The following is a 27,052-nucleotide window of genomic DNA, read 5'->3' on the forward strand; positions in this document are numbered from 1 at the left end:
GAGCAGAGGACACACCTGATTGGTCGGTTTCCTGACGGTGTCTCTGAGCTGCGAGCTGATTGGTCGGTTTCCTGACGGTGTCTCTGAGCTGCGAGCTGATTGGTCGGTTGGTCCTGGGCCGATTCCACCGACTGATGGAGCGTGAATGAACGACGAAGACAACAAACGGATTGATTCATTCATTCATTTATTGATTGAGTGATTGTCAGTATCATGATCACATGATGACACACACACAGCTGGTGGTCAGTGTGTGTGTGTGTGTGTGTGTGTGGTCAGTGTGTGTGTGTGTGTGTGTGTGTGTGTGTGGTCAGTGTGTGAGCAGCGAGTCCAGCGTGTCCATGCGGCGTCTCACTGACTCCTCCTCCTCCTCCTCCTCCTCCTGCAGCCTCCTCAGGTTCTCCTGCTGCTCCCACAGGCTGAGGCGCAGACGGGCCTGCACACACACACACACACACACACACACACACACACACACACACACACACACACACACACACACACACACCACACACACAACTTAACTTTACTGCTATGGCTGTCGGTTGCGACGGGCTAATTTCTGTTAGCCTGTCTATGGAGTTTTACATTATACGTTAGCATTAAGCTAGTGGACTTTATGCTTAGTTGTGATACTGGCTAACATCTAAACATCTCTGACAATATGTTGCCTCAAATACGTTGTTGACTTAACTTAGAACAGATGTAGACATCCTTGTTCATTTGTTGTTCACACACACACACACATATGAGTCATTGATCAGAGTGAACAGCTGATCAGTGTCATTGATTGATTGATTGATTGGTTGACCTCTACCTTCAGTCGGTCCTCCTCTTGCCTCAGGTTCTCTCTCTGAAGCTCCGCCCTCCACCTCTGCTCCTGAACACACACACACACACACACACACACACACACACACACACACACACACACACACACACACACAGTTATGTCTGACTGTTCTTCACCTTTTCTGTTCAATAAAAAATATTCTTTTATCCGTCTTTTTATTCCTTGTTCATGTTCATGTCATACCCCTTTCCCACTGGCCAAAAAACCTGTTTAAACCCGCTAACAATCGGCTTTTGGTGGCAGTGGGAACGGCACCGAGCCGCGTCAAACGACTCGGCGAGCGACGCGGGTTAAAATCGGCTCCGATCGGCGTGCAGTGGGAACGCCAGACCCGAGTTTAAAAAACCTGCGTCGACCCGCTAATTTTAGTGGGAAAACAGCTTTTGTCTAATGCTCTCGCTCCCTCTTTCTTTCATCTTTCTTTCTTTCTTTCTTTCTTTCATCTCTCTCTCTTTCTTTCCCCTCTCCCTCTTTCTTTCCTCTCTCTCTTCCTTTCTTTCTTTCATCTCTCTCTCTTTCCTCTTTCTCCCTCTTTCTTTCCTCTCTCTTCCTCTCTTTCTTTCCCCTCTCCCTCTTTCTTTCCTCTCTCTCTTCCTCTCTTTCTTTCCTCTTTCTCCCTCTTTCTTTCCCCTCTCTCTTCCTCTCTTTCTTTCCTCTCTCTCTTCCTCTCTTTCTTTCCTCTTTCTCCCTCTTTCTTTCCCCTCTCCCTCTTTCTTTCCTCTCTGTCTTTCCTCTTTCTCCCTCTTTCTTTCCCCTCTCCCTCTTTCTTTCCTCTCTCTCTTCCTCTCTTTCTTTCCTCTTTCTCTCCCCTCTCCCTCTTTCTTTCCTCTCTCTCTTCCTCTTTCTTTCCTCTTTCTCCCTCTTTCTTTCCCCTCTCCCTCTTTCTTTCCTCTCTCTCTTCCCCCCTCCCTCTTTTCTCTCTCTTTCTTTCCTCTTTCTCCCTCTTTCTTTCCTCTCTCTTCCTCTCTTTCTTTCCTCTTTCTTTCCTCTCTCTTTCTCTCTTTCTTTCCCCTCTCTCTCTTTCTTTCCTCTTTCTCCCTCTTTCTTTCCTCTCTCTTCCTCTCTTTCTTTCCTCTTTCTTTCCTCTCTCTTTCTCTCTTTCTTTCCTCTCTCTCTCCCTCTCTTTCCTCTTTTCCTTTTCGTCACTTTCCTGTATTCAGCCAGTCCACAGGTAAATGTGTTTTACGTAATGATGATGATGATGTGTGTGTGTGTGTGTGTGTCTCACCTCAGTACTGAGGTCTGACCTCAGACCAGCTGTTGACAGGTAGAAAGACTCGTCCTCCTCTGACTCCTCCTACACACACACACACACACACACGTTGATAAACAGCAGGTTTACCCAGTTAACCAATGGCAGCGGTCCTTAATAAAGTGAAGCTTTAAAAACTGGGATTACTTTATATTCTTATCAACAGTCAATTAACTGCATATTATGTTGCAATGTGTTTTAAGTATATGCCCTCAGATTGTTTTTAATGTATGTCTGTATATGTTAATGACCTATTAATAGGGCTGCCATAAACAATTATTTTGAGAGTCGACTAGTCACCCATTATTTTAACGATTACTGGACGTAAATTGCAGCGGATCTGCTCTTATATCATTAGCTCCCAGCTTGGAGTGTTTAAGGTATGTGCTAACTATAAATAAAGACAATTAAGATGATAGTTCTTTCGACTTTAAATTAACTTTCCAGCTTGTAGCAGCATTTCTGACATGTTTTAATGTGACGGTGCAAAATTAAATGAAGGCACAACTCTGGCCTTTAACATTTTTAGCTGAAAATGTTTAGACTTCTGCGCTGGTCTCACATTTGGGCTTATTCTGACTTAACGGTAGCTCCATTCAGAAAAAGAAGCAGACTGTGGTCTTCGTAAGGACTTCCTGAACGCTTTGATATGATTTTGGTGTTTCTACAGTAAATATTTTGGAAACACTTGCGAGTTACTGACCTGCTTCATTTCCTGTTGACTGGGCGTCTCTTCCTTCACACGAAGCCCCTCCTCCCTCTGAAGTAGCTCCTCCCCCTTCACATGAAGTGTCTCCTCCTTCTCCTGTAGCTCCTCCTCCTTCAGCCGAAGCCACTCCCCTTTCTCACGTAGCCCCTCCTCCTTCTGTTGAAGCTCCTCCTCTTTCTCATGTAGCCCCTCCCCCTGTCGTTGAAGCTCCTCCTCCTTCTGTTGAAGCCCCTCCTCTTTCCCCTGTAGCTCCTCCCCCTGTCGTTGAAGCCCCTCCTCCTTCTGTTGAAGCCCCTCCTCTTTCCCCTGTAGCTCCTCCCCCTGTCGTTGAAGCTCCTCCTCCCTGAGGAGCAGGTGTTTCTCCCTCTGATGATGAAAACAGATCAATAACATGTTTGTAATAAACAACGGTAACACTTTACAATAAGGGTCCCTTAATTAACGTTAGTTACATTATTAAGCATTAATATATAAACTAATGTGTTAATTAATGCTGATTAATGCATACATAATGATAACTAATTACATTATTCAACTTTTATTATTACTTAATAATTTATTAACTAACTTTGAGTAGTAAACATGAATTAACTGCTTACTAATAGGCTACATTAATTAATGTGTTTCCTAATCCTAAGTAATACATAATAATGATTGTTAATATATCTGTAAACAGTTAATTAATGCTTAATAATGTACTAACTAATGTTAATTAAGGGACCCTTATTGTATTTCTACATCTTTTTGCATTTTATTCTTCATATTTTTCTACATTTATGAATGAAGTGTTTTATTTGTGGATTGATCTCCTGAGCTTGATTGATTAATATTGATTGTATATCTGTGTCCATATGTTAATGAGGTGGGACCGCCCACTAAACACACAGAGAACTACTCTATTACTGCATATGTAAATAAATATGAAAATGTACAAACTGTAACACACCACCCAGGTTTTCAAAATATATATATGTGTGTGTGTGTGTGTGTGTGTGTGTGTGTGTGTGTTACCTGCTCCAGTGTGTGCAGCTCCTTCTTCTTCTGCTCCAGCCGCTCTGAGCTGCCTACACACAACACAAACAGCTGTTAGATGACACACACACTTTACTCTCTGACTGTTTTCGAAACTGCATTCTACCGTACTACCTACTACATACTGCATTAGTATGTACTGTATACTACATACTGAATGTGGGATTCAGTCTGCTACTTCAGCACTGCAGTAACAGTATACGAGTTTCCCAGAATGCATTTCACGGCAACCAGCAACAGTAGCTGTAAAACAGGTGAAAAGCTGTTTTATTTCCCTTTAACTTAACTAACTTAACTTAAGTTTTAATATTTTTTCATGTGAGAAAGTAACTGTTAAGATCCCAAATATACGGCCAGTTTATCCAAACGACGGCTGTTTAGAAGTTTGCTCCGCTGGTCTGCAGAGCTGCTCGGCCGGCCAACCTCCGTCCTCATCCCGGGGGAGAAAACCATCGCTAATTTACTTACCCACAGGTTTTTAGAGGTTTACCACCGGCTGGTTAAATTATTTCTAGGAGATAAATGTTGGTCTCATTGATGAAATCTAACAGCTGTATCAGTACCATTAGTTAGTCTGAATGTAAAGTGAAGCTTCCTGTGTGTATTGGACAGAAGAGCAGCGCTGCCTCGGGGCTCTGGAGCCTACGGACACAAACCACCACATTTACAATGAACCGATCAGTCTGCATTAAGTTTTATTTTATTAAACTTTATACAACAGTTAGTTCCGACCGGTCCCAACCGAGCAATTTGATTGGACAAGAGACGTTCCATGAGTGCTGATATTAAGTATAACAGCACTGCGACTTTTTACAAACATTATCACTCTGCTGTTCAGCTGGACAGGAGCTAAGTCAGAGCCAGGCTCCCCATACAGGAGCTGCTCCATCTCTCTGCTGCTGTTACAGTTAGAAACGGACCTGAACATTAAAACCTGGACCTGACCTGGTCCGTCTAATTGGAGATAAATCTCTACTAAACCCGGCTGGAAAAAAAATTGCCGCGGGGGCAACTACGTTTTGATGGCGATGTGTTTTGATATGAGCGTTAGCTGTTGTTAGCCACGTAGCTCAGCTACTTAGCTTCAACTGTGTTTATATTGATTACATAGCAGATAAACAAATGTAATACGGTATCGATAACGTCTCTGTGTCTTCACGCTGGTCCTGTTGCTCCGCTGCTGATCAGACACGGGCTCAGAACCAGAACCAGCACTGGAAGCAGCTCGGTGGAAAAGCTGGTAGCTAGTAGCTAGCTAGTTTAATGTTTATGTGTTGCCTGGCAACAGCCTTGTCTCCCTTCCAGTTGCAGAACTATTTCTGTTGGCGGAGCCAAATAAATGATTAATTAAACAAACAAATCATAATCTCTTGTAGTTTATTACTGTTCTAAAATGCGCTCGTAGCACTGTTGTATAAAAGCAATATCACACTGAGGTCGTGCTGTTGTACTGTATATCAGCACGGTGGGATTATCTGACCGAATCACAGCCGTGCTGATATACAGTACAACAGCACGACCTCCAGTGTGATATTGCTTAAATATAACATGGTTACGGTACACGGCAAAGATACTTAACTGGGGCGCATTGCATTGTGGGATACAGTAGGCGATGTAGACTGGTCAGATACTGGAGATATTTTCCGAATCAGTACGACATCCGGGGATTTTTCACATACTGCAGATTTTGCTTTTGTTTGCATACTGCATTTTGGCCAAATCAGTATGTACTCGTAGTTTAGTATGTGATTTCGAATACAGCGTATACTGTGGCTGTATTCGAAACCGCATACTATACTGCTAGTACGTACTGATTTGGCCAAAATGTAGTATGTAGTATGCAGTATGCGAACAAAAGCAAAATCTGCAGTATGTGAAAAGTTCCCGGATGTCGTACTGATTCGGAAAATATCTCCAGTATCTGACTAGTCTACATTGTGTACTGTATCCCACAATGCAATGCTCCCCTGACGTCTAACCGTAACCAGAGCGTAACCAAAGACGGTAGTGTAGCCGTGTACCGTAACTATAGTTTAATAAAATAAAACTTAATGCAGACTGATCGGTTCATTGTAAAATATTTATTTATTTTTTGTAAATGTGGTGATTTCTGTACGTAACGTTAGGCTCCAGAGCCCCGAGGCAGCGCTGCTCTTCTGTCCAACACACACAAGAAGCTTCACTTTACATTCAAACAAACTCATGCTACTGCCACAATTGCGATTTCATCAATGAGACCGACATTTATCTCCTGAAAATAATTTAACCAGCCGGTGGTAAACCTTTAAAAACCTACGGGTAAGTTAATTAGCGACCGTTTTCTCCTCCGGAATGACGTCGTAGTGTTGGCCGGCCGAGCACGTCAGGAGCCGGGCTGCTGCCTCTGTGATGTCCCGGTCGCTGCGGAGCTTCACTTCTCCGAAAAACATCGGAGAAAACTTTTAAACAGCCGTCGTTTGGATAAACTGGCCGTATATTTGTGGTCTTAACAGTTACTTTCTCGCATGAAAAAATATTAAAACTTAATAAAGTTACATAATTACAGCGCTAGAGCGGGAAATAAAACAGCTTTTAGCCTGTTTACAGCTGCTGCTACCGGTTGCCGTGAAATGCATTGTGGGAAACTCGTATACTGCATACTGCGATGATAACGGCGTCGGTCTGCTCAAGTAGCAGACTGAATCCCACATTCAGTATGCAGTATACAGTACATATAACGCAGTATGTAGTAGGCAGTACGGTAGTATGCGGTTTCGAAAACAGCCTGTGTGTTATGTGTGTTACTGATGATGTCACACCGTTGAGCTGCTCCTGATTGGCCCTCCGTGTGGCGAGCTCCGCCTCCACCGCCGCCAGACAGCGGTGCGCGTGCCTCCGCCGGGCCTCCAGGTGTCGGCTCTGCTCCTCCAGGCTCCTCCTCTCCTCCCTCCTCCTCCTCAGCTCCTCCTGCAGCTCCTGGGAACAGCATCATCACCATCATCTTCATCATCATCATCTTCATCTTCTTTTAAAACATTTGTTTCTGTCCCGTGTGTTCACCCCAACCCGACCGTCGTGTCCTCACCTGCAGCTCAGTCCGGTGTCGTTCCCGGTTCCTCCGCTGTGACTCCGCCTCTTTTCTCCGGGACTCAACTTCCTGTTGCAGCACGGTTAGCTCCGCCCACTTCCTGTCCACCTCCTCCCTGCGCCTCTCCACCTCCTCCCTGCTCCTCTCCACCTCCTCCTCTTTTCTCTCCAGCTGCTGGTGCTGCTCCTCTATCTCCTCCCTCCTCCTCTCCATCTCCTCTCTCCTCCTCTCCACCTCCTCCCTCCTCCTCTCCATCTCCTCCCTCCTCCTCTCCACCTCCTCTCCCCTCCTCCCCATCTCCTCCTGTATCTCCTCCCTACTCCTCTCCATCTCCTCCCTGCTCCTCTCCACCTCCTCCTCTTTTCTCTCCAGCTGCTGGTGCTGCTCCTCTATCTCCTCTCTCCTCCTCTCCACCTCCTCCTGTATCTCCTCCATCTCCTCCCTCCTCCTCTCCACCTCCTCCCTGCTCCTCTCCACCTCCTCCCTCCTCCTCTCCACCTCCTCCTTCTTGTTGCGGAGCCTCCTCAGAGTCTGGGTGCGCTTGTCTTTCACCTCCTCCAGCGCCTCCTGCTGGAGCAGCAGCTCCTCGAGAACCCGTTTCAGCTCTGGACTCAAACACACGATCGATCAGGTCAAACATCTGGAACGTGACAAACATGCTCTGTGTGTGTGTGTGTGTGTGTGTGTGTTACCTGCTCTGTGTGTGCTGACTTCACGCTGCAGTGTGACCAGTTTCTGCTCCTCCTCCCTCAGAGCTGAGGCAGTCGACCTCCTCTCAGTCAGCAGCACCTCCTGCTGCTCCTGCTGCTCCTACACACACACACACACACACACACACACATGAAAAGTATTAAACCTGTGATGAAGTGTATGGAGGACGACAGGGGACACATTAATTAATATGTGTCCCCTGTCGTCATTTAGAAAACACACTGTTGAATTCCCAGATGAATAACCATCAAAATCAATTTCAAAATGCATTTTGAAAAACAGAAATAAACTAGAAAAAGCATTTCCAAGAATGGAAATGGTATGAATGCTGAAAGCAGCTGAACGCTGTTGCAGAATTAGCAAACAGTGCAAACCATACAAATGTTTGACCGAGGTAGGAATCAAACCCACAACCTCATGGTCAGTAGACTTCCACTCTGCCTCTAGGCCACAGTGCACACACAGTTACAAAGACTGTTGTCTGTTGATGAGCTTCACTCTGTCTCACTCTGAAGTTAACGAGCCCAAAGCTGCACCTGTTGGAAACACACTGTGTCAACACCAAGAAAGCTTGAGAGTCAAGCTTGAATGACTTAGAATGAAAATTCCTGTGAATTTCAGGCTGAGAGCAGCAGTTTCAACATGAAGCAAGTTATCAGAAGTCAACAGAGGACGACTGGGAAAATAATTCACTATAATTGTTGTTGAGGCAAGATTTGAACCAGGAATCGAACCCACAACCTCATGACCACTAAATCTTTACTCTGCCGCTTCGCCACAGACATAAGCATGTTGCCATTGTAATTTGATGATGTGCTGCAAACGGTGGCAGTAGCAATTAACGCGTCTCTTAACGAACACCCTCACTTGAGGGTGGGGGAGGGGAGCAGAATTCAACATCACATAACAAGATTGTTCAGCCTGGATTCGAACTAGCGACCTTGGGGTTGGCAAGCAGGCACCTTACCAACTGCACTACAGACAGAGTTGTTGAGAAGAGAGGTTGAGGTGAGATTTTTCAATGATGCTTAAAAAAAGAGAAGAAAATAGTATAAATGAGCCACAACAAGTAAGTAGAGGACTTTTTTGTGACCTGTGACTATTTTTGGTGAATTAAAATGAATTAAAACAAAGTTGAGCTCCTTCTCCTGCTGCTGTGAAAAAAATGCATTGGGCTGAATGAGAGCAGAGAGCTCCCTGGCTGCATTTAAAAAATATTTTAAATTATTATCTAAGTCTCTTTGCATTTTTGACCAGAATTTTAGCCAGAAGACAAGTGTGGCTACAAAACTGGTGAACATCATGTGTCCAGAGTTTAATTTGTGGCCATGCTGACAGTTTAGCCAGAAAAACTCTAGAATGTTTTTTTGCCTCTCTCCACTCTGACACCACTCTAGCTCTGCTCGTTAGACGCAACACACACACATTATAAAGCTGAAAAAAATCAGAAAAAGTTAAATATTTGAAAAAGTATAAAAAGTATGAAAAATTTGAATACATCCGATTAAGTCCAGAAAAAGCTGCACGTTTTGATATAGGAATTGTTGAAATAGCACAACGTATGAAGGACTAGAAGAAGACCATAAAAAGGCGGAAGAAAATGGCCGAACAGCATTCACACTAATAAATGAATTTGCAAACTGAATTAGAAAATACAACTTGTAATCAGTCTTTTAAAAGGGAAATTCCATTTCCTAATTGCATTTTTAAATCCGATTTGACAATGTATTCTCTAAATCATCCTTTGAAAGGCAGTGTCCCCTCTGCTCCTCCACGCTTAGACAGATGTAAGAAGCTCTCTGATCTTGAAATGTGGATATTCATCTGGGAATTCAACAGTGTCAGGGTTTCCCCCAGTGTATTATAAGCCTGGCGGCCCGCCAGGCCTTACTTGACCCCCCGCCAGGCTAAGCATCGTTTATTAATTTTTTTAAATCAGTTTTTATACTCCATAAACACGTGATCAGGTGTCTTTTTCATCACCTGACAACGTTACAACTTCGTCGCGCATAACGAGACACGTCAGGACATCATGCTCATCAGACAATAGACAGCATCAGACTGCTGCTTCACCAGCTGACCGAGAGGAACACAGCGAGTCCACGTTAACGTGAGCCGAGCCGCGGCTCAAAAAGGCAGTCAGCTGCTGCAGCTGTTAGCTGGTAGCTGTTAGCTGTTAGCTGTTAGCTGGTAGCTGGTAGCTGTTAGCTGGTAGCTGTTAGCTGGTAGCTGGTAGCTGTTAGCTGGTAGCTGGTAGCTGTTAGCTGTTAGCTGGTAGCTGTTAGCTGGTAGCTGGTAGCTGGTAGCTGGCAGCTGTTAGCTGGTAGCTGGTAGCTGTTAGCTGTTAGCTGGTAGCTGTTAGCTGGTAGCTGTTAGCTGGTAGCTGGTAGCTGTTAGCTGGTAGCTGGTAGCTGTTAGCTGTTAGCTGGTAGCTGGTAGCTGGTAGCTGGTAGCTGTTAGCTGGTAGCTGGTAGCTGGTAGCTGGCAGCTGTTAGCTGGTAGCTGGTAGCTGTTAGCTGTTAGCTGGTAGCTGTTAGCTGGTAGCTGGTAGCTGTTAGCTGGTAGCTGGTAGCTGGTAGCTGTTAGCTGGTAGCTGGTAGCTGGTAGCTGTTAGCACGTCGTCCCTGCAGCGTCAGAGCTCCAGACTCCTGTGAGCCGCGGGGCTTTCACCTGATGTGAAAATGATCCATTGTTTCATTTTTCAGCTCGTAAAGCTCGCGATCACGATCACACACGTTTGTTTTCTCTGGTCAGACAGTAAATCCGCGAGTGTCACGTTTCCATGACGACTGACTGTAAAAAGAGCGTGGTACGTCATTACGTGACTCCAAATCTTTTACAGTCTATGCTCCAGATGTAAAAAATCTTGAAGAATAAAAATATTAAAATCTGAGAAATAAAGCTAAAGGAGACACCAGGCAGTTGTTCTTTTTAGTTTTTAATGTTGATCAAACAGTTGATGCTATTTATTTAAATATTATTTTATATAATTATAATTATTATTATTTATTTATTTTTGTGGTTGATTGAACAGCATTTCAAGAGTGCCTTTCTATAAGACTCTGCTATAGCTGGTGTTTAATATGTTACATAAATGTCTTATAATAACAGATGTTTATGATAATATTTTCAAATTTCCAGTCAACTTTTAACACTGATCTTAAGGCCTTATGGAATCACGCCTTCTAAATGCTACTGCTCCATTAATGAATCTGTTACCTACAGGGCCCTGCCATCAGTCAGGGTCAGGCCCCGTCACAAAAAAACATGCTTGGGCACCGGTGGCCCGGCGATGGGCCGCCGATGGGCCGCCGGTGCCACCCTACCACCGGGCTTAACAAGGTTTCTGGGGGAAACCCTGAGTGTGTTTTCTAAACGGTGTTTTAAAGGTACGTTTCGAAATTCGTCCTTTTAATTGATGTGTCCCCTGTGGACCCCCATAGGAGGTGAAGCTGTAGAGATGTGATCCTTCTGCAGACTTCTTTTCTTTTTCCTCCTCCTCTTCCTCACTCACTCCTCTTCTTCTTCTTCCTCCTTCTCTTCAACTTTCTTCCTCCTCCTCCTCCTCTTTTTCCTCCTCTCTCTCCCTCTCCCCCACCTCACTTTCACTATGCTCCTCAGTCATTGCTCCTCCTTTTCTTTTTCTTTTTCCTCCTTCTCTTCCTCTTCTTTCCTCATCCTCCTCCTTCTCTTCCTCTTTCCTCCTCCTTCTCCCCCTCCTCCTCCCCCTCCTCTTCTTCCTCCTCCTCCTCTTCCTACTCCTCCTCCTCCTCCTCTTCCTCCCCCCTCCTCCTCCTCCTCCCCCTCCCCCTCCCTCCCTTCTCCTCCTCCTCCCCCTCCCTCTCTTCCTCTTCCCTCCCTCCTCTTCCTCCTCCTCCTCCTCCCTCCCTCCCCCCCCCCCCCCTCCTCCTCCTCCTCCTCCCCCTCCTCCCCCTCCCTCTTCCCTCCCCCCCCCTCCTCCTCCCCCTCCTCCCCCTCCCTCTTCCCTCCCCCCCCCTCCTCCTCCTCCCCCTCCCTCTCTTCCTCTTCCCCCCCTCCTCCTCCTCCTCCTCCCTCCTCCTCCTCCCTCCCTCTCCTCCTCCTCCCCCCCCCCTCCTCCTCCTCCTCCCTCCTCCTCCTCCTCCTCCTTCTCCTCCTCCTCTTCTCTCCTCCTCCTTCTCCTCCCTCCCTCCCTCCTCCCCCTCCTCTCTCCTCCTCTCCCCCCCCCCCCTTCCTCCTCCTTCTCCTCCTCCTCCTCTCTCCTCCTCTTCCCCCCCCTCCTCCTCCTCCTCCTCCTCCTCTTCTCTCCTCCTCCTCACCTTCACTGTGCTCCTCAGCCGTTGCTCCTCCTCTCTGGCCTCCTCCACTCTGCTCTGAGCCGTGCGATGCTCCTCCCTCCTCTGCTCCACCTGCACAGACCGACTCTGTTACCGTGGCGACCGATCCTCTGTGTGTGTGTGTGTGTGTGTGTGTGTTTGTCTAGTAGTGACCATGTTACCGTGGCGACTGACGTTACCTGACAGGTGAGTGAGTCCAGCTGCTGCCGAGCCTCCTGACAGTCTGACAGAACCTCCCTCAGACTCTGCTCCTCCTGCTGCCTGCTCCTCCTCAGCTGCTGCTCCTCCTCCTGCAGCTCCCTGGAGGTTATTTATCACACACACACACACACACACACACACACACACACACACACACACACACACACACACACACACACACAGAGTTTAGTGAGTTAACACAAAAGTGAATAAAGGTTTAGTTGAGCCTCCTTCAGTTTACCTGAGGTGCAGTGTGGCCTCCAGCAGACAGGTGGCGCTGTCCTCAGCTCGACGCCGCAGCTCCTCTGAGCTGGTCTGGAGGAGGAGGAGGAGGAGAGAAGAGGAGGAGGAGGAGAGAAGAGGAGGAGGAGGAGGAGAGAAGAGGAGGAGGAGGAGAGAAGAGGAGGAGGAGGAGGAGAGAAGAGGAGGAGGAGGAGAGAAGAGGAGGAGGAGGAGGAGGAGAAGGAGGGGGAGGGGGAGGAGGAGGAGGAGGAGGAGAGAGGGAGAGTGTTAATGTATGTGTATGTATCCCCACCTCCTCCCCCTCTTCCTCTCTTTTTTTCTCTCTCTCCTCCTCTTCTCTCCTTCTCCTCCTCCTTCTCTTCTCTCCTCTCCCTCCTCCTCTTCTCTCTTCCTCCTCTCCTCCTCCTCTCTCTTCCTCCCTCCTCCTCCTCCTCTCCTCCTCCTCCTCCTCCTCTTCTCTCTTCATCCTCCTCCTCCTCTCCTCCTCCTCCTCCTCCTCCTCCCTCCCCCCCCCCCCTCCTCTCCTCCTCCTCCTCCTCCTCCTCCTCCTGTACCTCCAGTCTGCAGCTCTGCGCCTCCAGCAGCAGCCGGTCGGCCTCACGCAGCTCAGCTCGTCTCCTCAGCAGCGTCTCCTCCACACACTGCACCTCCTCACACACCTGCAACACACTCCTGCACGCACACACACACACACACACACACACACACACACACACACACACACACACACACACACACATGTCAGGGTCAGAGGTGATGAGACCCACTCAGTGTTTCCATGAGAAGGAGAAGAACAAGAAGACACGTACAGAGCCGTGGAGTCGGCCATGTTGCTATCAATTAGCGGCTAACTAGCAGGCCGACAGTCGTCCAATCAAGCAGCTGTATTTGTTTGTTTGTTTGTTTATTGATTGCACTTTAATAAAAATATTACAAACAAGGAGTATATCACATGGAAGAAAGAAAATATACAATAGATAATATATGATCAACTACAGTGAAACAGTGCTGGAGAGGTTAGAAACCCTGGGAGGGCTTATCGAGAACCTCTCCATTAAGAATAAATAAGTAAAATTAAATGTATCTTATCGAAATAAAATAACAAATGAATTAATGAGAGAAAAAAAACAAAATAACCAAAATAGTAATTAACTCTTTCGCGGCCATTGACGAGTTAACTCGTCAAAACTGTTTTTTTTTTTTACAGATTATGATAATAGACACTCTGAGGTACCCTGTGTGTGAATATGGTTCCTCTGATATGTAAAAACTGTTTTAAACTAAAATCAAAACATAATGTTTTTTATAAACTGTGTGATCTTGGTTTTGTTTGAGTAATCGTTCTCCTTGAATGCTGCTCTGGGGACAGCGTGCAGCGCTGTGCGGCTGTCGGCTACAGTGTTGCCACTTTCTTGCTAAATCTGGCGACTTTCCAAACCCTCTTGCCGACTTTTTTTTTTTACAAAAGCGACTGGCGACAAATCTGGCGACTTTTTCCAGTGCTGTTACAAACGTTTCTGGTTTGGAGACTCGGATCTGAAAGCCCGTTATCTCTGCTGTTTTCACGGTGCAGCAGAGCGGGCGCTGAGCAGCGGGGGCTGTGACCGGCCGCCCCCGCCACAGAGCACCCACCGGCGGCCAGTCACACAGCAGTGTCATGGAGCTGCTGCGCTGCAGCCAGAGACCCGCACCGCTGCACCGCTGCTCTCCACGCTGCCACACCCCCCAGATTTACCTACAAATATATTTATTTAGCCGTAGAAATGATTTGGGAGACGTCACACTGCAGAGTATCGGTAAAATGAGCCGATTGCCACTTGACACAAAAGTGCATTTTTTCTCTGAAACTAGAGCAGGAGCTCCGTTTTTGGAGAAACCCAGCTCTCTTCTTCTACTTCGTACTCACGAACGAAACGGCGGAAAAACTCGCCGTTTTTTCGAGGAGCACGTTGGAAAGTCACTCTTGAACCACGTAAAAAATAGCCAAAAACATGTGGTCCGGAGCGGATGTGCTGAGCAATTAGTGTGGTCGAGAAAGAGTTAAACACCAGCGGTGATGAGGTGCTGACAACAATACGGGGGTTGTGTCCACACACCCGTACTGGTTTATGTGACTTAAGGTGACATTTCGGCGCAGGAGGGAGTGGAGCGTGGAGCCAATCTCCTTCAACCATGCACGGAAAAGGGGAATGATAGGAAAGGTTTTTCTAATTTATTGAGAAACAATGCCCAGGTCAGCAATGCATGACAATAAACATGTGGTTCATTTGTCCCCTCAAGTCACATAAACCAACACAGCGTGGACACACACAACTCCGCTGACGCCAAATGTGAAATAGCAGTGTTTCCATTTCACTTTTGCGATACACGTTTGTATCGATACGTCTCAAAAACCACCTCATGAGAGCGTAAAAACTTTTTTGCGATATTTGAGAGTTTTTTCGAAATGTAGGTGTTTCCATTACCAGTTTTTAATTTCGATATTTAGGTTTTGCGCATTTCAAGGGGAAATGGAAACACACCTAGTGTCTCTCCACCGCTCTCTCTCTCTCTCTCTCGTCTACAGCTACTCCAGTGTGACCTTTGCTCAGCTGCTGCGTTGTGTTTGTGTGGTGCAGGTATCGTCTGGCTCTGGACTCCGAGGCCCTGGTGGAGGCCTGGCCGCCGCTCTGTACCCCTCCTAGCTGCTCAGAGTACGTTATGGACCTGCTGACGTACGCTGAGGAGCTGCAGACAGTCAGCTGCCCGTAGTCGCCATGGTCACCATCATCACCATCGTCACCATCGTCACCATGACTGCAGCAGAAGAGCTGGACTGAACCTCAGAGAGCTGTGTGGATAAAGATAAAAGTATCATCTGTAAACAGGGAACATGTGAACTGCACAGTAGAGCTGCAACAATTAATCAATTAATCAAAGAATAATCAATTATTATATTGATCGTCAACTATTCTGATAATCTAATAATCAGTTTGAGTAGATTTTAAGAAAAAAAAGTCCAAATTCTCTGATTGCAGCTTCTTCAATGTGAATATTTCTGGTTTCTTTGTTCCTTTATGACAATAAACTGAGTCTCTCTTTGGTTTGTGGACAAAACAAGACATTTGAGGACGTCGTCTGGTGGTTTGAGAAACACTGATTGATGTTTTTCAACATTTTTTAACATTTAACATTAAATAATCGACAGAATAATCGACGATGAAAATTAGTTGCAGCCCTACTGCACAGACTGATGTCATTACTATTATTAGCTCACAGTCAAAGTGTCATTGAATATGTTTTATTTCTCTTTTTCCAAACTGGGGCATCACATTCACCTGCCAGTAAAGAAAGATTACATTTACAGTGTGTGTGTGTGTGTGTGTGTGTTTACTGGAGGATGATTAGCCTCCATACGTCTACATTAACCCCACTATATGTGACAGTTAACTTCTGTCCTCAGACCAGCAGCCACACTGAGCCAGTTCATCAGAAGCAGGTTCATGTTGTTCTTATCTGCACTAAAAAAAAAAAAACTGCTAAAAGAGGAACTCAGCTCCGTGTGTCCCTTAGCTCCAGCTCCAGAGTCCTAGTTCTGGATAAATCAATGACTAGTAACTAGTTCCAGGGAGAATGGAGCGTCTCTTGGCTGAAAACCAACCTGGTAAGATCAGAGCCTCCGACCTGGTGTCCCAGCTCTCGTCTCCATGGCGACACCGCCACATTTTTATCCTAAAAATTGTTCACTGTCTTGAATGTATCATATTCTGTTTTTTGTTTCATGTTGCATATTATTCTGTACGTGCTTTGTATATGTGGCCCACCAACGGTTACACCCCGCCTTTCCGACAATAGACTTCCATTCATCGTAATAGCGGGGTTTTCTATTTTTTCTAAAGACCCTGCTACTCCGAAAAGGCTATTGGGGGAAACCCCCAGTGCGCAGTGCGCATTGATCCTTTTTTTCCTTTTTGGGGTCGAAACGGATCATGTGCATAATTAACTGCAAAACAAGCAAATACTTCATATTAATGACATATATTGTCATTATGCTTCTGGCCTGCCTAGCCTCTACCTGGTCTTTTTACTAAACTTAACCAACTCCTTTCTTCATTGCCTAAACCCAACCAAAGCATCTCCCTCAGTCAGCTGTCAGCACGAGCAGCGGCTGCAGCAGCCTCGCACCCGTGTGAGCTCAAGCCGGGTATTTCGGAACAGCGGGGTGTCGAAGTGGAGGTGTGTCGGAATGGAGAGCTGTCCCCCCCACCAACTTGGTGTGTTGGATGAGCTGCGGCCCCCTCTATGTCATGTGGTGTATTCCGATTGGATCGTGCAGACCCACCAGCCTACAAAAGAGGCTGGCTCTCAGTCTCACTGTTTGACGCCCTGAAGAAGGTTAAACAACCGAAACATTGGCCTTTTAACAATAAACTGCTGTTATCTGCCAGCAGTAAAGTTAACATCTACGATAACCATGACTAATTACAAAAACGTGCACACAGAAATAGTAATGTTTGTTCAATGATTAGTTTTATAGACCTAACAAACATCAGATTAGTCAGAACGGTTTTGGTACCCTGGCTAACGTTACCAACTAACTGCTTGCCTTGCCTTGCCTTGCCTTGCTAGAATGCTACTGAGTGAAACGGAAGTTGAAAACTGACTTCCGTTGTGGTGTGACGCAATGGATCATGGGAAAAGAAAGTGGTGAATATAAAGCATGAATCTGTATGCTATGCAGTCTGTGGGCTACGCCCAGTAGAAGCAGAGGAGAGGACGAGCTCTGCTCAGTTAGTGATTGAACTCACAGACGGAGAACTGAAGCTGAAGTCTTTACTCAGGTGAGTTCTGTCGTTATTCTGTTGTCTCTGTGTGGACTGTGGACAAGATGAGGATCTGTTGGTTGTGTGAGGTGCAGTGTTGAGTTTAACCGTGTGTGTGTTTGTTACTTCCTGTTCTGTCAGACTTGAGGCTACTTCCTGTGTTTTTGCACTAACCGTCAGTGTTAATGGTTTCACTCTCAAACTGACTGAAATACAGAAGATGAGTGATTGTGCAGAGGAGGAGGGGGACACAGGAAAGACTTCAGCCTGCAGCCTTGCCGGTAGTAGGCGCCCCCCTCCACATGAGTGGCCGGTCACAAAAGGGGCACTTATGCCATGAATTATGAGTAGAAAAACAGGGGCCTGCATATCATATCAGCAACAGGTAAAGGATATCTGTGCGGAAGAGCGGAGATAAGAAGGACCCGCACAGTTTGCCAGTTGGAGAAATGGTGGAAAGGATTAACGGTGAAAATGGTGGATGGGAAAAATATGTCCAAGTCCAGTGTTTGATGTGAAAAGTATAAATGGTGTTGTAAAGGAGGGTGAAGTCAGTCGTGCTGTGTTATCAGAGAGGGCCTTGTTCCCCTTGTGTACGACTCAGATCTTATTGACGGCAATGTGAATAAGGCCACGTTCAGACTGCCAGCAAAAATCAGATTTTTATCCCATCCAGATTGGAACCGGATGACTCTTTTGAAGTCTGAACAGTCCCAAATCACATGAAATCCGATTTTTGAAAAATGGATCGAAACCACCTCCGGGAGGTAGTTTCAGATCACATTTGGACAGATGGTCTCAGTCTGAACAGCTCCAAACACTCAGATCGGTTCTGACTGTCCGTGACGTCACTCTCCGCGGCGCTGTCACGGTGTTACAGGTCCCGTATGGTCCCGTGAGCTCCAGTTAAATATCCATTTCCTTCTTGTTACTTTTCTTTTATGCAAACTACCGTGTTGCCGGCAACAGGAGTGACGGCGACGGCGCGCTCCCAGCTCTGGGGTGCTGGAGTTTCCCGTCTCTGTGGCTACACACACACACACACACACACACATACACACCAGTCTCTGGTACACGTACATGTACACACAGACACACCAGGCGGACTGAGGTTGAAATTAGTGGGGTAGTGCGGCTGCAGTGCCGGACAGATCACTGTGCTGCAGCGAGAGTAGCCGCCGCGTCCGTGAGGCATCGCCTGCAACATACGGCGTAGCCTCCCCTCCGACGTCGTTGCTACAGCAACCTGTCAGATGGGTCAATAATGTGGCCCAGTCTGAACAGAGCCAAATGCGATTTGGACACTTGCTAAAAACAGTGTGGACAGTCAGCCCTAAAAATCGGATATGAGAAGGAATCAGATTTGAATCAGTTTTGCCTGCAGTCTGAACGCGGCCTAAAACTCTACTGCATCAAACTTTAACTCTCTTCAGTGCTTGATTTGAAGACTCTATCAATGTTTTCAATACACCAATATAAAATAAAATAAAGAGGCAAAATACAGAACTTAATCTCCATCCCAATCCGGGTACTACTCGAAAATAGAATTTTGCACAAAGTTTGGGCTCAATCGTCTGATAGATGAGTTACTACACTAATGTTAAAGCAGTACTAAAGAACTTTCAGTTTTGGTTGAGTTTGGCGGCGCCAGTGGCCCAAAGCGGTAGTGTTTTGCCTGAAGGAAGACTCCATTTCCCATGAGCACTAGCGTGTAGCGCCGTAAACATCCTGATCTCCCGGTGCATGGAAATTAACAGAAGACGTCCAAACTAAGTTTCTGTTACCAGCAGATCATTTCACAGTAAACACACATACACAATCCGACGGAAAGGTGCCGCATTGCTGCTCCCTCCTCGTTCTGACTCGCGCAAGTGAAACTTAAGTGAGAGCCGGTTTCCTACCATGCTCCTCAAAGCTGCTTAGTGCCAGTGAAGGCGATACAGACCATAATGATACAGACTCCCTCAGGCCATGACAGAGGTGTCATTCAACCTATTGTAAGTCGATGTACCATCACAAAAGTTATGAAAATGTTATATGAAGGTTGAAAAGTTCCTTAGTGTTGGTTTAAGGCCCACAGTGGGCTCAAATTCAATTTTCTTTTCTGAACACCTTTAATTGTTGTGGAAAGTCTTGAGTCTTTATTTACCAATATTTCATCAATTCATCCTAATTTAATCTGAAAAATCTCTGAAACAAGGGGAACGTCTTCAAATTTGGCACAACTGTTCATCTTGGCTCAAGAACTAAGTGATTAGATTTTTGTCACTAAAGATGAAAGTCAAAACAAAGTAACCATGAGAAGATGTCAGAGAGAACCTATGAATATTCTCTGAGACTCTGGACAAACAGGGGTCAGATCATCTGGAACTCGTCTGAGAGGAGGAGGAAACGAGCTGGAGGAGGTGACTCTAGTTTAAACAGAAATGTGTCCATGTCTTCACAGAGAGAGGAAGAGGAGTGGTGTCTCTGTGGACCAGCAGCTGTCCTGCTGTGGTCTCTGTCAGGACGTCCTGAAGGATCCAGTCTCCACCAGCTGTGGACACTGGTTCTGCAGACAGTGCTTCACCTCAGACTGGGACCAGTCTGGTTCTTCAGGACCCCCCTTCTGTCCCCAGTGTGGACAAAGACCCAGAACCAGAGGTGGACTGCAGACAGCCAATCAGAGCAGCTGTGTGATGGACTGGACAGGTAACTCTTTGTAGTTGTTGTGTCTTACTTGTCCAATAACACAAACTGATCTAAACCTGAAAATGTAGGTGTAGTGTAGAATGTAGAAACCAACAGGTGTTTGTTAAATTATAAAATATATTGATGAACAATCACAGCAGTAATGATAGAGAACTGTAATGTAATGGCCTCTAGTCGGACAACACTCGGTTATGAACCATGATGTGGTCCAGACTTTTCCACACTCATGTAAACAACAAACTCATTTTGCTTCATACCTGGTGTGTCATGTTCAGATGTCTTCCTTTTAGTTTTATGACTTTTACCTGACACTTGGCCTGTTTTAGGAGGATGGATTATTTACATTTAAAATGATGCCACTACTGGTAATGAGGAACAATAATTTGAAAAACTTTCAAACTAATGTAAGATGGAATTCATTTTTGTGAAGAGCTGGTTTGAAGAAAACAAAATATGATTTTGTTATTGGTTAGATGTTTTATATGATTAGAAAAATTCATGATGTGATTAAAAATATTCTGTATGTTCTTGTGGAAATTAGGAACTTCTTTCTACTCTGTAGTTTGTAGGGATGTAACGATTCACTCAACTCACGATTTGATTCGATTCACAATTTTTTGTTCACGATACGATTTTCTCACGATTCTTTTTAGATCAAAAGTGAGCTACAGACAAATTATGACCTAATAAAATGATCTTTTATTCATAAGAGAAAGATAGTCTGAAAAATTCACCTTTCATTACAGATACACTGCACATCATCATTTATCACCTTTTATCACAAGTAAAACTGGTCTTATTTACAAATAGTCGTTCAATTAAAAAAGAAAATCTAATAGTTCATGAACCAATTTCATTGGTCGATTGGTCTGAGAAAAAAACAAACAAAATAAACATTTGGAGCCTAGGCTTGTCAAAATTAAATCAAAATCAATATGACTGAACCGTGTATGAAAGGTTGGAGGGCTTTTAATTTGAAGGGCCACATACAGGAAGTCGTGACACTGTCAGCTTTTTTTCTTCTTTTTTCTACACGGCAGGTCCCTGCGTTTTTTCAGATGTTGTTACAGACATGTCTGGTTTGGAGACTAGTCCAACCATGGATCTATTATAAGATAATATTATACATCCATGACTCCGACGTGAATTCACGTCGGCCGTCACTGCTGTTTTCAACGAGCCGCCGCCGTCTCAAAGCACTCACAGGCTGTCAGTTGGAGCAGCAGTCCACTGCAGTCAGAGGCAGAGCCTCGCACCGCTGCATGCTGACCAACTCACCTAATGTACTGTGTTTATTGGTGATAAACAGGCATAATGTCATTAAAACCCGTGTTGAATCCCGGACCCAACACTGCCAGACTCATAAGCAACGAGCGACCGCGCGTGCGCGGGGGGGTAGCACCGAGGGACAAGAGAGATAGAGAGAGAAAAGAGAGTGAATTGGTATGTGTGCGTGGCGGCGGCGTCTGGTGTCGATCAAATTAATCAACCAATGACTTTTGAGATAATGTAAGCTACTTCTCACCAGAGACTTTGTTCTCACGCATCGCGATTTTTTTTTTTTTTCACCGATGCGAGTCGTCACGCATTTGTATCGATTTTTAATCGACTCACGATGCATCGTTACATCCCTAGTAGTTTGTCCTTAGTGTTTTCATTGATTTAGATTGGGCAGACTGATAAGGTGCAGTGTGATGGCAGTGCCACCACAGCACCGTTTGTCTTGTTCTGGAGTGAACATTAAAAAAAAAGTTATTCTGAAGAAGCTGTTACTGTGCTTTTTTTACCAATGAGCCAAAGGTTCAGTTCAGATGACAATAATAAGCACCCAGCGTTAAAGTAACATACTCTGACAAAGTTGGATCTAGGTCAACTGGACTTGGTTGTAGATTGTTAAAGACGTTTCACATCTCATCAAAGAGGCTGCATTTCTAAAAACCAGAGTGTCTCTGATGTTCTCAGTTCTGCTCCCACAACTTGAGAAATTGAAAAATGAAAGATTAACTATGAGTGATGACTTTCACTGTTTCTAATTTTCTCCCTTCAATAATCTGATCAGATTGTCAGACTCTCTGTCTTCAGTCTGACTCTGTCTCTTCTCTCTCAGCAGATCGTGGTCTGCAGGAGGTTTTAGATCAACATAAGATCAGTCTGAGGAGCAGATGTGAACGAGTGACTGAAGGAACAGGAAGTGGAACAGGAAGTGGAGCCCTCCTCAACAGCATCTACACTGAGCTCTACATCACAGAGGGACAGAGTGAAGAGGTTAATACCCAACATGAGGTGAGACAGCTGGAGACAACGTCCAAGAAGAAGACCCTCCATGAGACTACAATCAAGTGCAACAATATCTTTAAAGACTTACCTGTCCAACAGAGAGAGGACATCTCTACGGTCTCACCTGTCCAACAGAGAGAGGAAGTCTCTACGGTCTCACCTGTCCAACAGAGAGAGGACGTCTCTACGGTCTCACCTGTCCAACAGAGAGAGGAAGTCTCTACGGTCTCACCTGTCCAACAGAGAGAGGACGTCTCTACAGTCTCACCTGTCCAACAGAGACCCATCAGAGTGGTTCTGACCAACGGCGTCGCTGGCGTTGGAAAAACCTTCTCGGTGCAGAAGTTCACTCTGGACTGGGCCGAGGGCTTGGAGAACCAAGATGTCAGTCTGCTGGTTCTGCTTTCGTTCAGGGAGCTGAACCTGATCAGAGATCAGCGGTTGAGTCTTCTCAGGCTGCTCCATGTTTTCCATCCAACATTACAGAAGGTCACAGCAGAGCAGCTGGCTGTCTGTAAACTTCTCTTCATCTTTGACGGCCTGGATGAAAGCCGACTGTCACTGGACTTCAACAACAGGGAGGTTGTGTCTGATGTCACACAGACGTCATCAGTCAACGTGCTGCTGACAAACCTCATCCAGGGGAATCTGCTTCCCTCGGCTCTGGTCTGGATCACCTCCAGACCTGCAGCAGCCAATCAGATCCCTCCTACATGTGTTGACAGAGTAACAGAGGTCCGAGGCTTCACTGACGCCCAGATGGAGGAGTACTTCAGGAGGAGGTCCAGTGATGAAGATCTGTTCAGAAGAATCATCTCACACATCCAGACGTCCAGGACCCTCCACATCATGTGTCAAGTCCCAGTCTTCTGCTGGATCAGTGCTACAGTTCTGGAGCACATGTTGACCACAGACCAGAGAGGAGAGCTGCCCAAGACCACGACTGACCTGTTCTCACACTTCCTGCTGGTCCAGACAAAGAGGAAGAAGAACAAGTACGGTGAAGGACATGAGACAAGTCCACAGGAGCTGATGGAGGCAGACAGGGAAGTTCTTCTGAAGCTGGGGAGGCTGGCGTTTGAACAGCTGGAGGAAGGAAACATCATGTTCTACCAAGAAGACCTGGAGCAGTGTGGTCTGGATGTCACAGAGGCCTTGGTGAACTCAGGACTCTGTACTGAGATCTTCAAAAGAGAGAGTGTGATCTTCCAGAAAACAGTCTACTGCTTTGTTCATCTGAGTGTTCAGGAGTTTCTGGCTGCAGTCTACATGTTCCACTGTTTCACCAACAGGAACACACGGGTCCTGGAGAACTTCCTAGAAGAGCAATACGTTAACGTTTTACGCCAAGTGAACTTCCTGGAAGAAGATCACAAACAGGGAGAATCAAAGCCAAAGCCAAAATCTTTCTTAAAGAAGTTTTCCAAGTTTTTTAGATTTAAGACACGCAGTCATCCAGCAATCAATGACAGTCCTCCATCAAACAGTAACAGTCATCCAGCAATCAATGACAGTCCTCTAACCCTGGATGACTTCTTGAAGAGAGCCATGCAGAAATCCCTCTGGAGCAGAAATGGTCACCTGGACCTGTTTGTTCGCTTCCTTCATGGCCTCTCTCTGGAGTCCAACCAGAGGCTGTTAGGAGGTCTGCTGGGTCAGACAGACAACAGTCCAGAAACCATCCAGAGAACCATCAACAACCTGAAGGAGATAAACAGTGTTTACATCTCTCCTGACAGAAGCATCAACATCTTCCACTGTCTGACAGAGATGAAGGACCAGTCAGTTCATCAGGAGATCCAACAGTTCCTGGAGTCAGAGAACAGATCAGAGGAACTCTCTGAGATCCAGTGTTCAGCTCTGGCCTACACGCTGCAGATGTCAGACCAGGTTCTGGACCAGTTGGACCTGAAGAAGTACAACACATCAGATCAGGGACGACGGAGACTGATCCCAGCTGTGAGGAACTGCAGGAAGGCTAAGTGAGTCCAGACATAATCAATATAATTATTGATCAGTATGTGACAGTTGAGGTTCCTGTCACTATGCCTCCAATTGATCATGTGCCCTGACTACTTGGCCAAGGGGATGTCCCTTTGGATGACTGGCAAGCACACATGACTCTTACCCGGGAGGTGTGGGTTCAATCCCCGCCCGGGTCCTCTTCACCTTGCCACATTCTGGCGTTGTTCGGCAACCACTCCACCCCGCCACACGTAGTTTAATCGAGTTCAGATAAACACAGTTTTCACTGATTTTCATTATTCTCAGTTTGACTTTGAAACATTTCCAAGTGAGTTGTGTTTTATTTTTTAAGGTGAAAAGCTGTGAGCTCCAACATGTGGATCTTCAGTTCGTTGTGATTGTTGCGGTTTAATCAACAAAAACATTCATTTAGTTTTTAGTTTTTTTTTCACTCTTTGGTTTTGTTCAAACCTGATGAATCTTCATCTAAAACACAGATCCAGATTAAACCTGTGCAGGTCTCAGAGTTTCCTGTCAAACTCAGTCAGAGAAGATGAGCTGAAGCTCAGATGTTCAACACATCATCACGTCCTGTCATCAGATGCATCAACTGTGTTTTTACTGCAGCTTTCATCTGATTTCATTCTAACATGTTTCATATTTTCTCTCTTCACAGACTTGTTTATTGTGGACTCTCAGAGAGTCACTGTGAAGTCGTGGCCTCAGCTCTGAAGTCCAAACCCTCCCACCTGAGACACCTGGACCTGAGTGACAACATCCTGAGTGATTCATCAGTGGAGGTTCTGTGTGCTGGACTGGAGAGTCCAAACTGTAGACTGGAGACTCTGAGGTGAGTTCACTGACTGGACCTGTTGGACTTTTGTCTGTGTTCAGTTCAAATGTGTGAAGTTCAGTTTGAAGCAGCGACTGATTGTGACTCCATGTTACGGCAGCTGGTAGAAGGTGAAGGGTCAGAGGTCACTCAGAGGTCAGTGTGATGATGGTGATGATGAGCTGCTCTCAGATGAAGCTGCGAACAGAACAGCTGGATCAGCCACTGTAGCAGCTGAGCAGATGTGATGTAGATCTGAGTTTTACCTCTTTGCTTGGTTCAGGGTCAAAGGTCAAAGGTCAAAGCAGCTTCCCAGTGTGAGAGGTCAGGTTAAAGTCCTGTAGCTCAGAGAACAGTGTTGGTTTGATGATCCCACTGTGGAGACACTGAGGCTCATGAACATCAACACTGGGCTCCACAGGAAGGAAGCTTCAGCTCATGGTCACATGACATTAAAGGAGTTTACTTCCTGTCCACAGTGTGTGTGAAGCAGCCTCTGGTCACATAACTCCAGTGTCAGTGAGGAGTCAGAGGTCAGCTTCAGACAGTGGACAGTGTCTCCTGAGCCACTGTGACTGTGTCCACAGCCTCTGGAGCTGAAGCTCCATCCAGCTTCAGCTCCTCAGCTGCTCTCTGCCAGTGGAGCTGTGTGGAAGAGACCACTTCACAGTCAGTGTGGACAGCAGGAAGCAGCTGGGACACAGCAGCTCTCCGTCTACCTGACAGGAGCCTGAAGCTCGGTCTTCAGCGGCATCTGGTCTGATGTGGATCGGCTGTGGATCCGGGTCCTTTCAATGTGTTTGTGCTGCAGCGTCTCAGTGAAGATCACACTCGTTCTTCTCCATCATCAGTGAGGTCAGCTGAACACCTGTCAGGTGTTTGTGCAGGAGGCTCTGGACGTTAGCTGAAGGTCACCTGGTTGTTTCTGCAGGTCTCAGTGGTGGACTGAGGCCCAGCACTCGTCCTTCTCCAGGTCCCAACAGAACCAGAACCAGAACAGGGACCAGTTCTTCCTCCTGGAGACGCCACAGTCCACTGTCGCTTCGTTTGTTTACGTCGTGAGTCAGAGAGTCACAGAGACTGAACAGAGAGCGAGGATGAATGATCTGATGAGGGATTCATGGTCCACAGAACCAGAACCAGAACCAGAACCAGAACCAGAACCAGAACCAGGACCAGCTGTCAGGATCAGACTGAGGCCAACAGGTGTCGATCAGATATTGATTGTATATTGACAGACTGAGCTGAGGTCAGCAGCAGCTGATGAATCTGTGCTGACATGTGGATGATGTGTAGAAGGCCACATGAAGATCCACCAGAACAGCTTCTTACCATCACTATCAACTGGTTTAACACTTTGAACACCAAACGGCTGAAAATTAAATGAATGAATTTTGTTTCTTTTTTGAAACGTTCAGTTAGAATTATGACCAAAAATGTATATCACGGTATTCGTCATAATTATATTGGTTTCACTGTATTTTTTTTTTCATGCATGACTGGGTGTAAACCCCATTTTCTAATAATTTAGAGAATAATTACTGCAGTAAATTGGCTTAAAATGACCTATTTTACTGTCACGAGGAGTGAATCTTGTAGAAGAACATTAGTATCCAGACTAGTATTAACACGGGTTTGAATGGTCCCACAAAATGCTGCTGTTCACAAAGGTGGCAGTGGCACTCATAACTGTAATGAGCAGGGGCGGGGTTAGGGGATGGCTACTTGGGCTCAAGCCCCGGATGTTTTTGCCAAAGTCCCGAATGTTTGAAGGGGCAAAAAAAAAAATCTCAACGCGGTTTATGTCAGTCTCCCTCCGCTGACCGCACCAGTCTGAAGTGCAGCCTCATGGACGTCGGAACTGTTTATTGAGAGGGGGGGATTTTTATTGGGAGGGTCGGGAGAGAGACGCACACTTATCAGTGATTATGTGATTTGAAGTTACTTTATAATAAATAGCATACCGCATTTAATCAAATATTGCCTGTATTCAATCATTACATGAACAAAAAAAGGCCGGCCCTAAATACAACAAAAAAAAAACAACTAATGTGTGGACTGTCTGTGACGACTGACGGGAGTGAAGCTGGCCTCGTCCTCT

General features: G+C 45.9%; 2 protein-coding genes across 2 annotated transcripts in view; one reads left to right on the top strand and one right to left on the bottom strand.

Moving 5' to 3' along the window:
• LOC146980644 (uncharacterized) overlaps nucleotides 1-27,052 on the top strand; it is an 81,767-nt gene that overhangs the window by 32,796 nt on the left and 21,919 nt on the right. The window lies entirely within an intron of this gene.
• On the bottom strand, nucleotides 228-13,124 carry LOC146980645 (uncharacterized). Its single transcript, XM_085787918.1, has 12 exons — nucleotides 12,939-13,124; nucleotides 12,383-12,456; nucleotides 12,120-12,240; nucleotides 11,923-12,012; nucleotides 7,606-7,723; nucleotides 6,911-7,518; nucleotides 6,645-6,801; nucleotides 3,826-3,878; nucleotides 2,809-3,180; nucleotides 2,082-2,150; nucleotides 818-880; nucleotides 228-436 (listed from the first exon to the last, which is right to left on the bottom strand). Exons 1-12 carry the CDS (start codon nucleotides 13,122-13,124, stop codon nucleotides 311-313), a joined length of 2,037 nt encoding a protein of 678 aa, XP_085644044.1. The 3' UTR covers nucleotides 228-310.

This window comes from Trachurus japonicus, chromosome 9, assembly GCF_045865225.1.
Source record: "Trachurus japonicus isolate A0001 chromosome 9, Traja_1.0".
NCBI lineage: Eukaryota > Metazoa > Chordata > Actinopteri > Carangiformes > Carangidae > Trachurus > Trachurus japonicus.

What these genes read in the sequence shown, in the direction of transcription:
- LOC146980645 (XM_085787918.1), bottom strand. Translation starts at nt 13,124, where the DNA reads ATGTGTGTGTGTGTGTGTGTGTGTGTGTGTGTGTGTGTGTGTGTGTGT. An exon ending in CGCAGAGCTGCAGACTGGAG is followed by an intron (nt 12,457 to 12,938) that starts GTACAGGAGGAG and finishes CTCCTCCTCCAG; the next exon opens with ACCAGCTCAGAGGAGCTGCG. An exon ending in AGTCAGCACACACAGAGCAG is followed by an intron (nt 7,519 to 7,605) that starts GTAACACACACA and finishes GTTTGAGTCCAG; the next exon opens with AGCTGAAACGGGTTCTCGAG.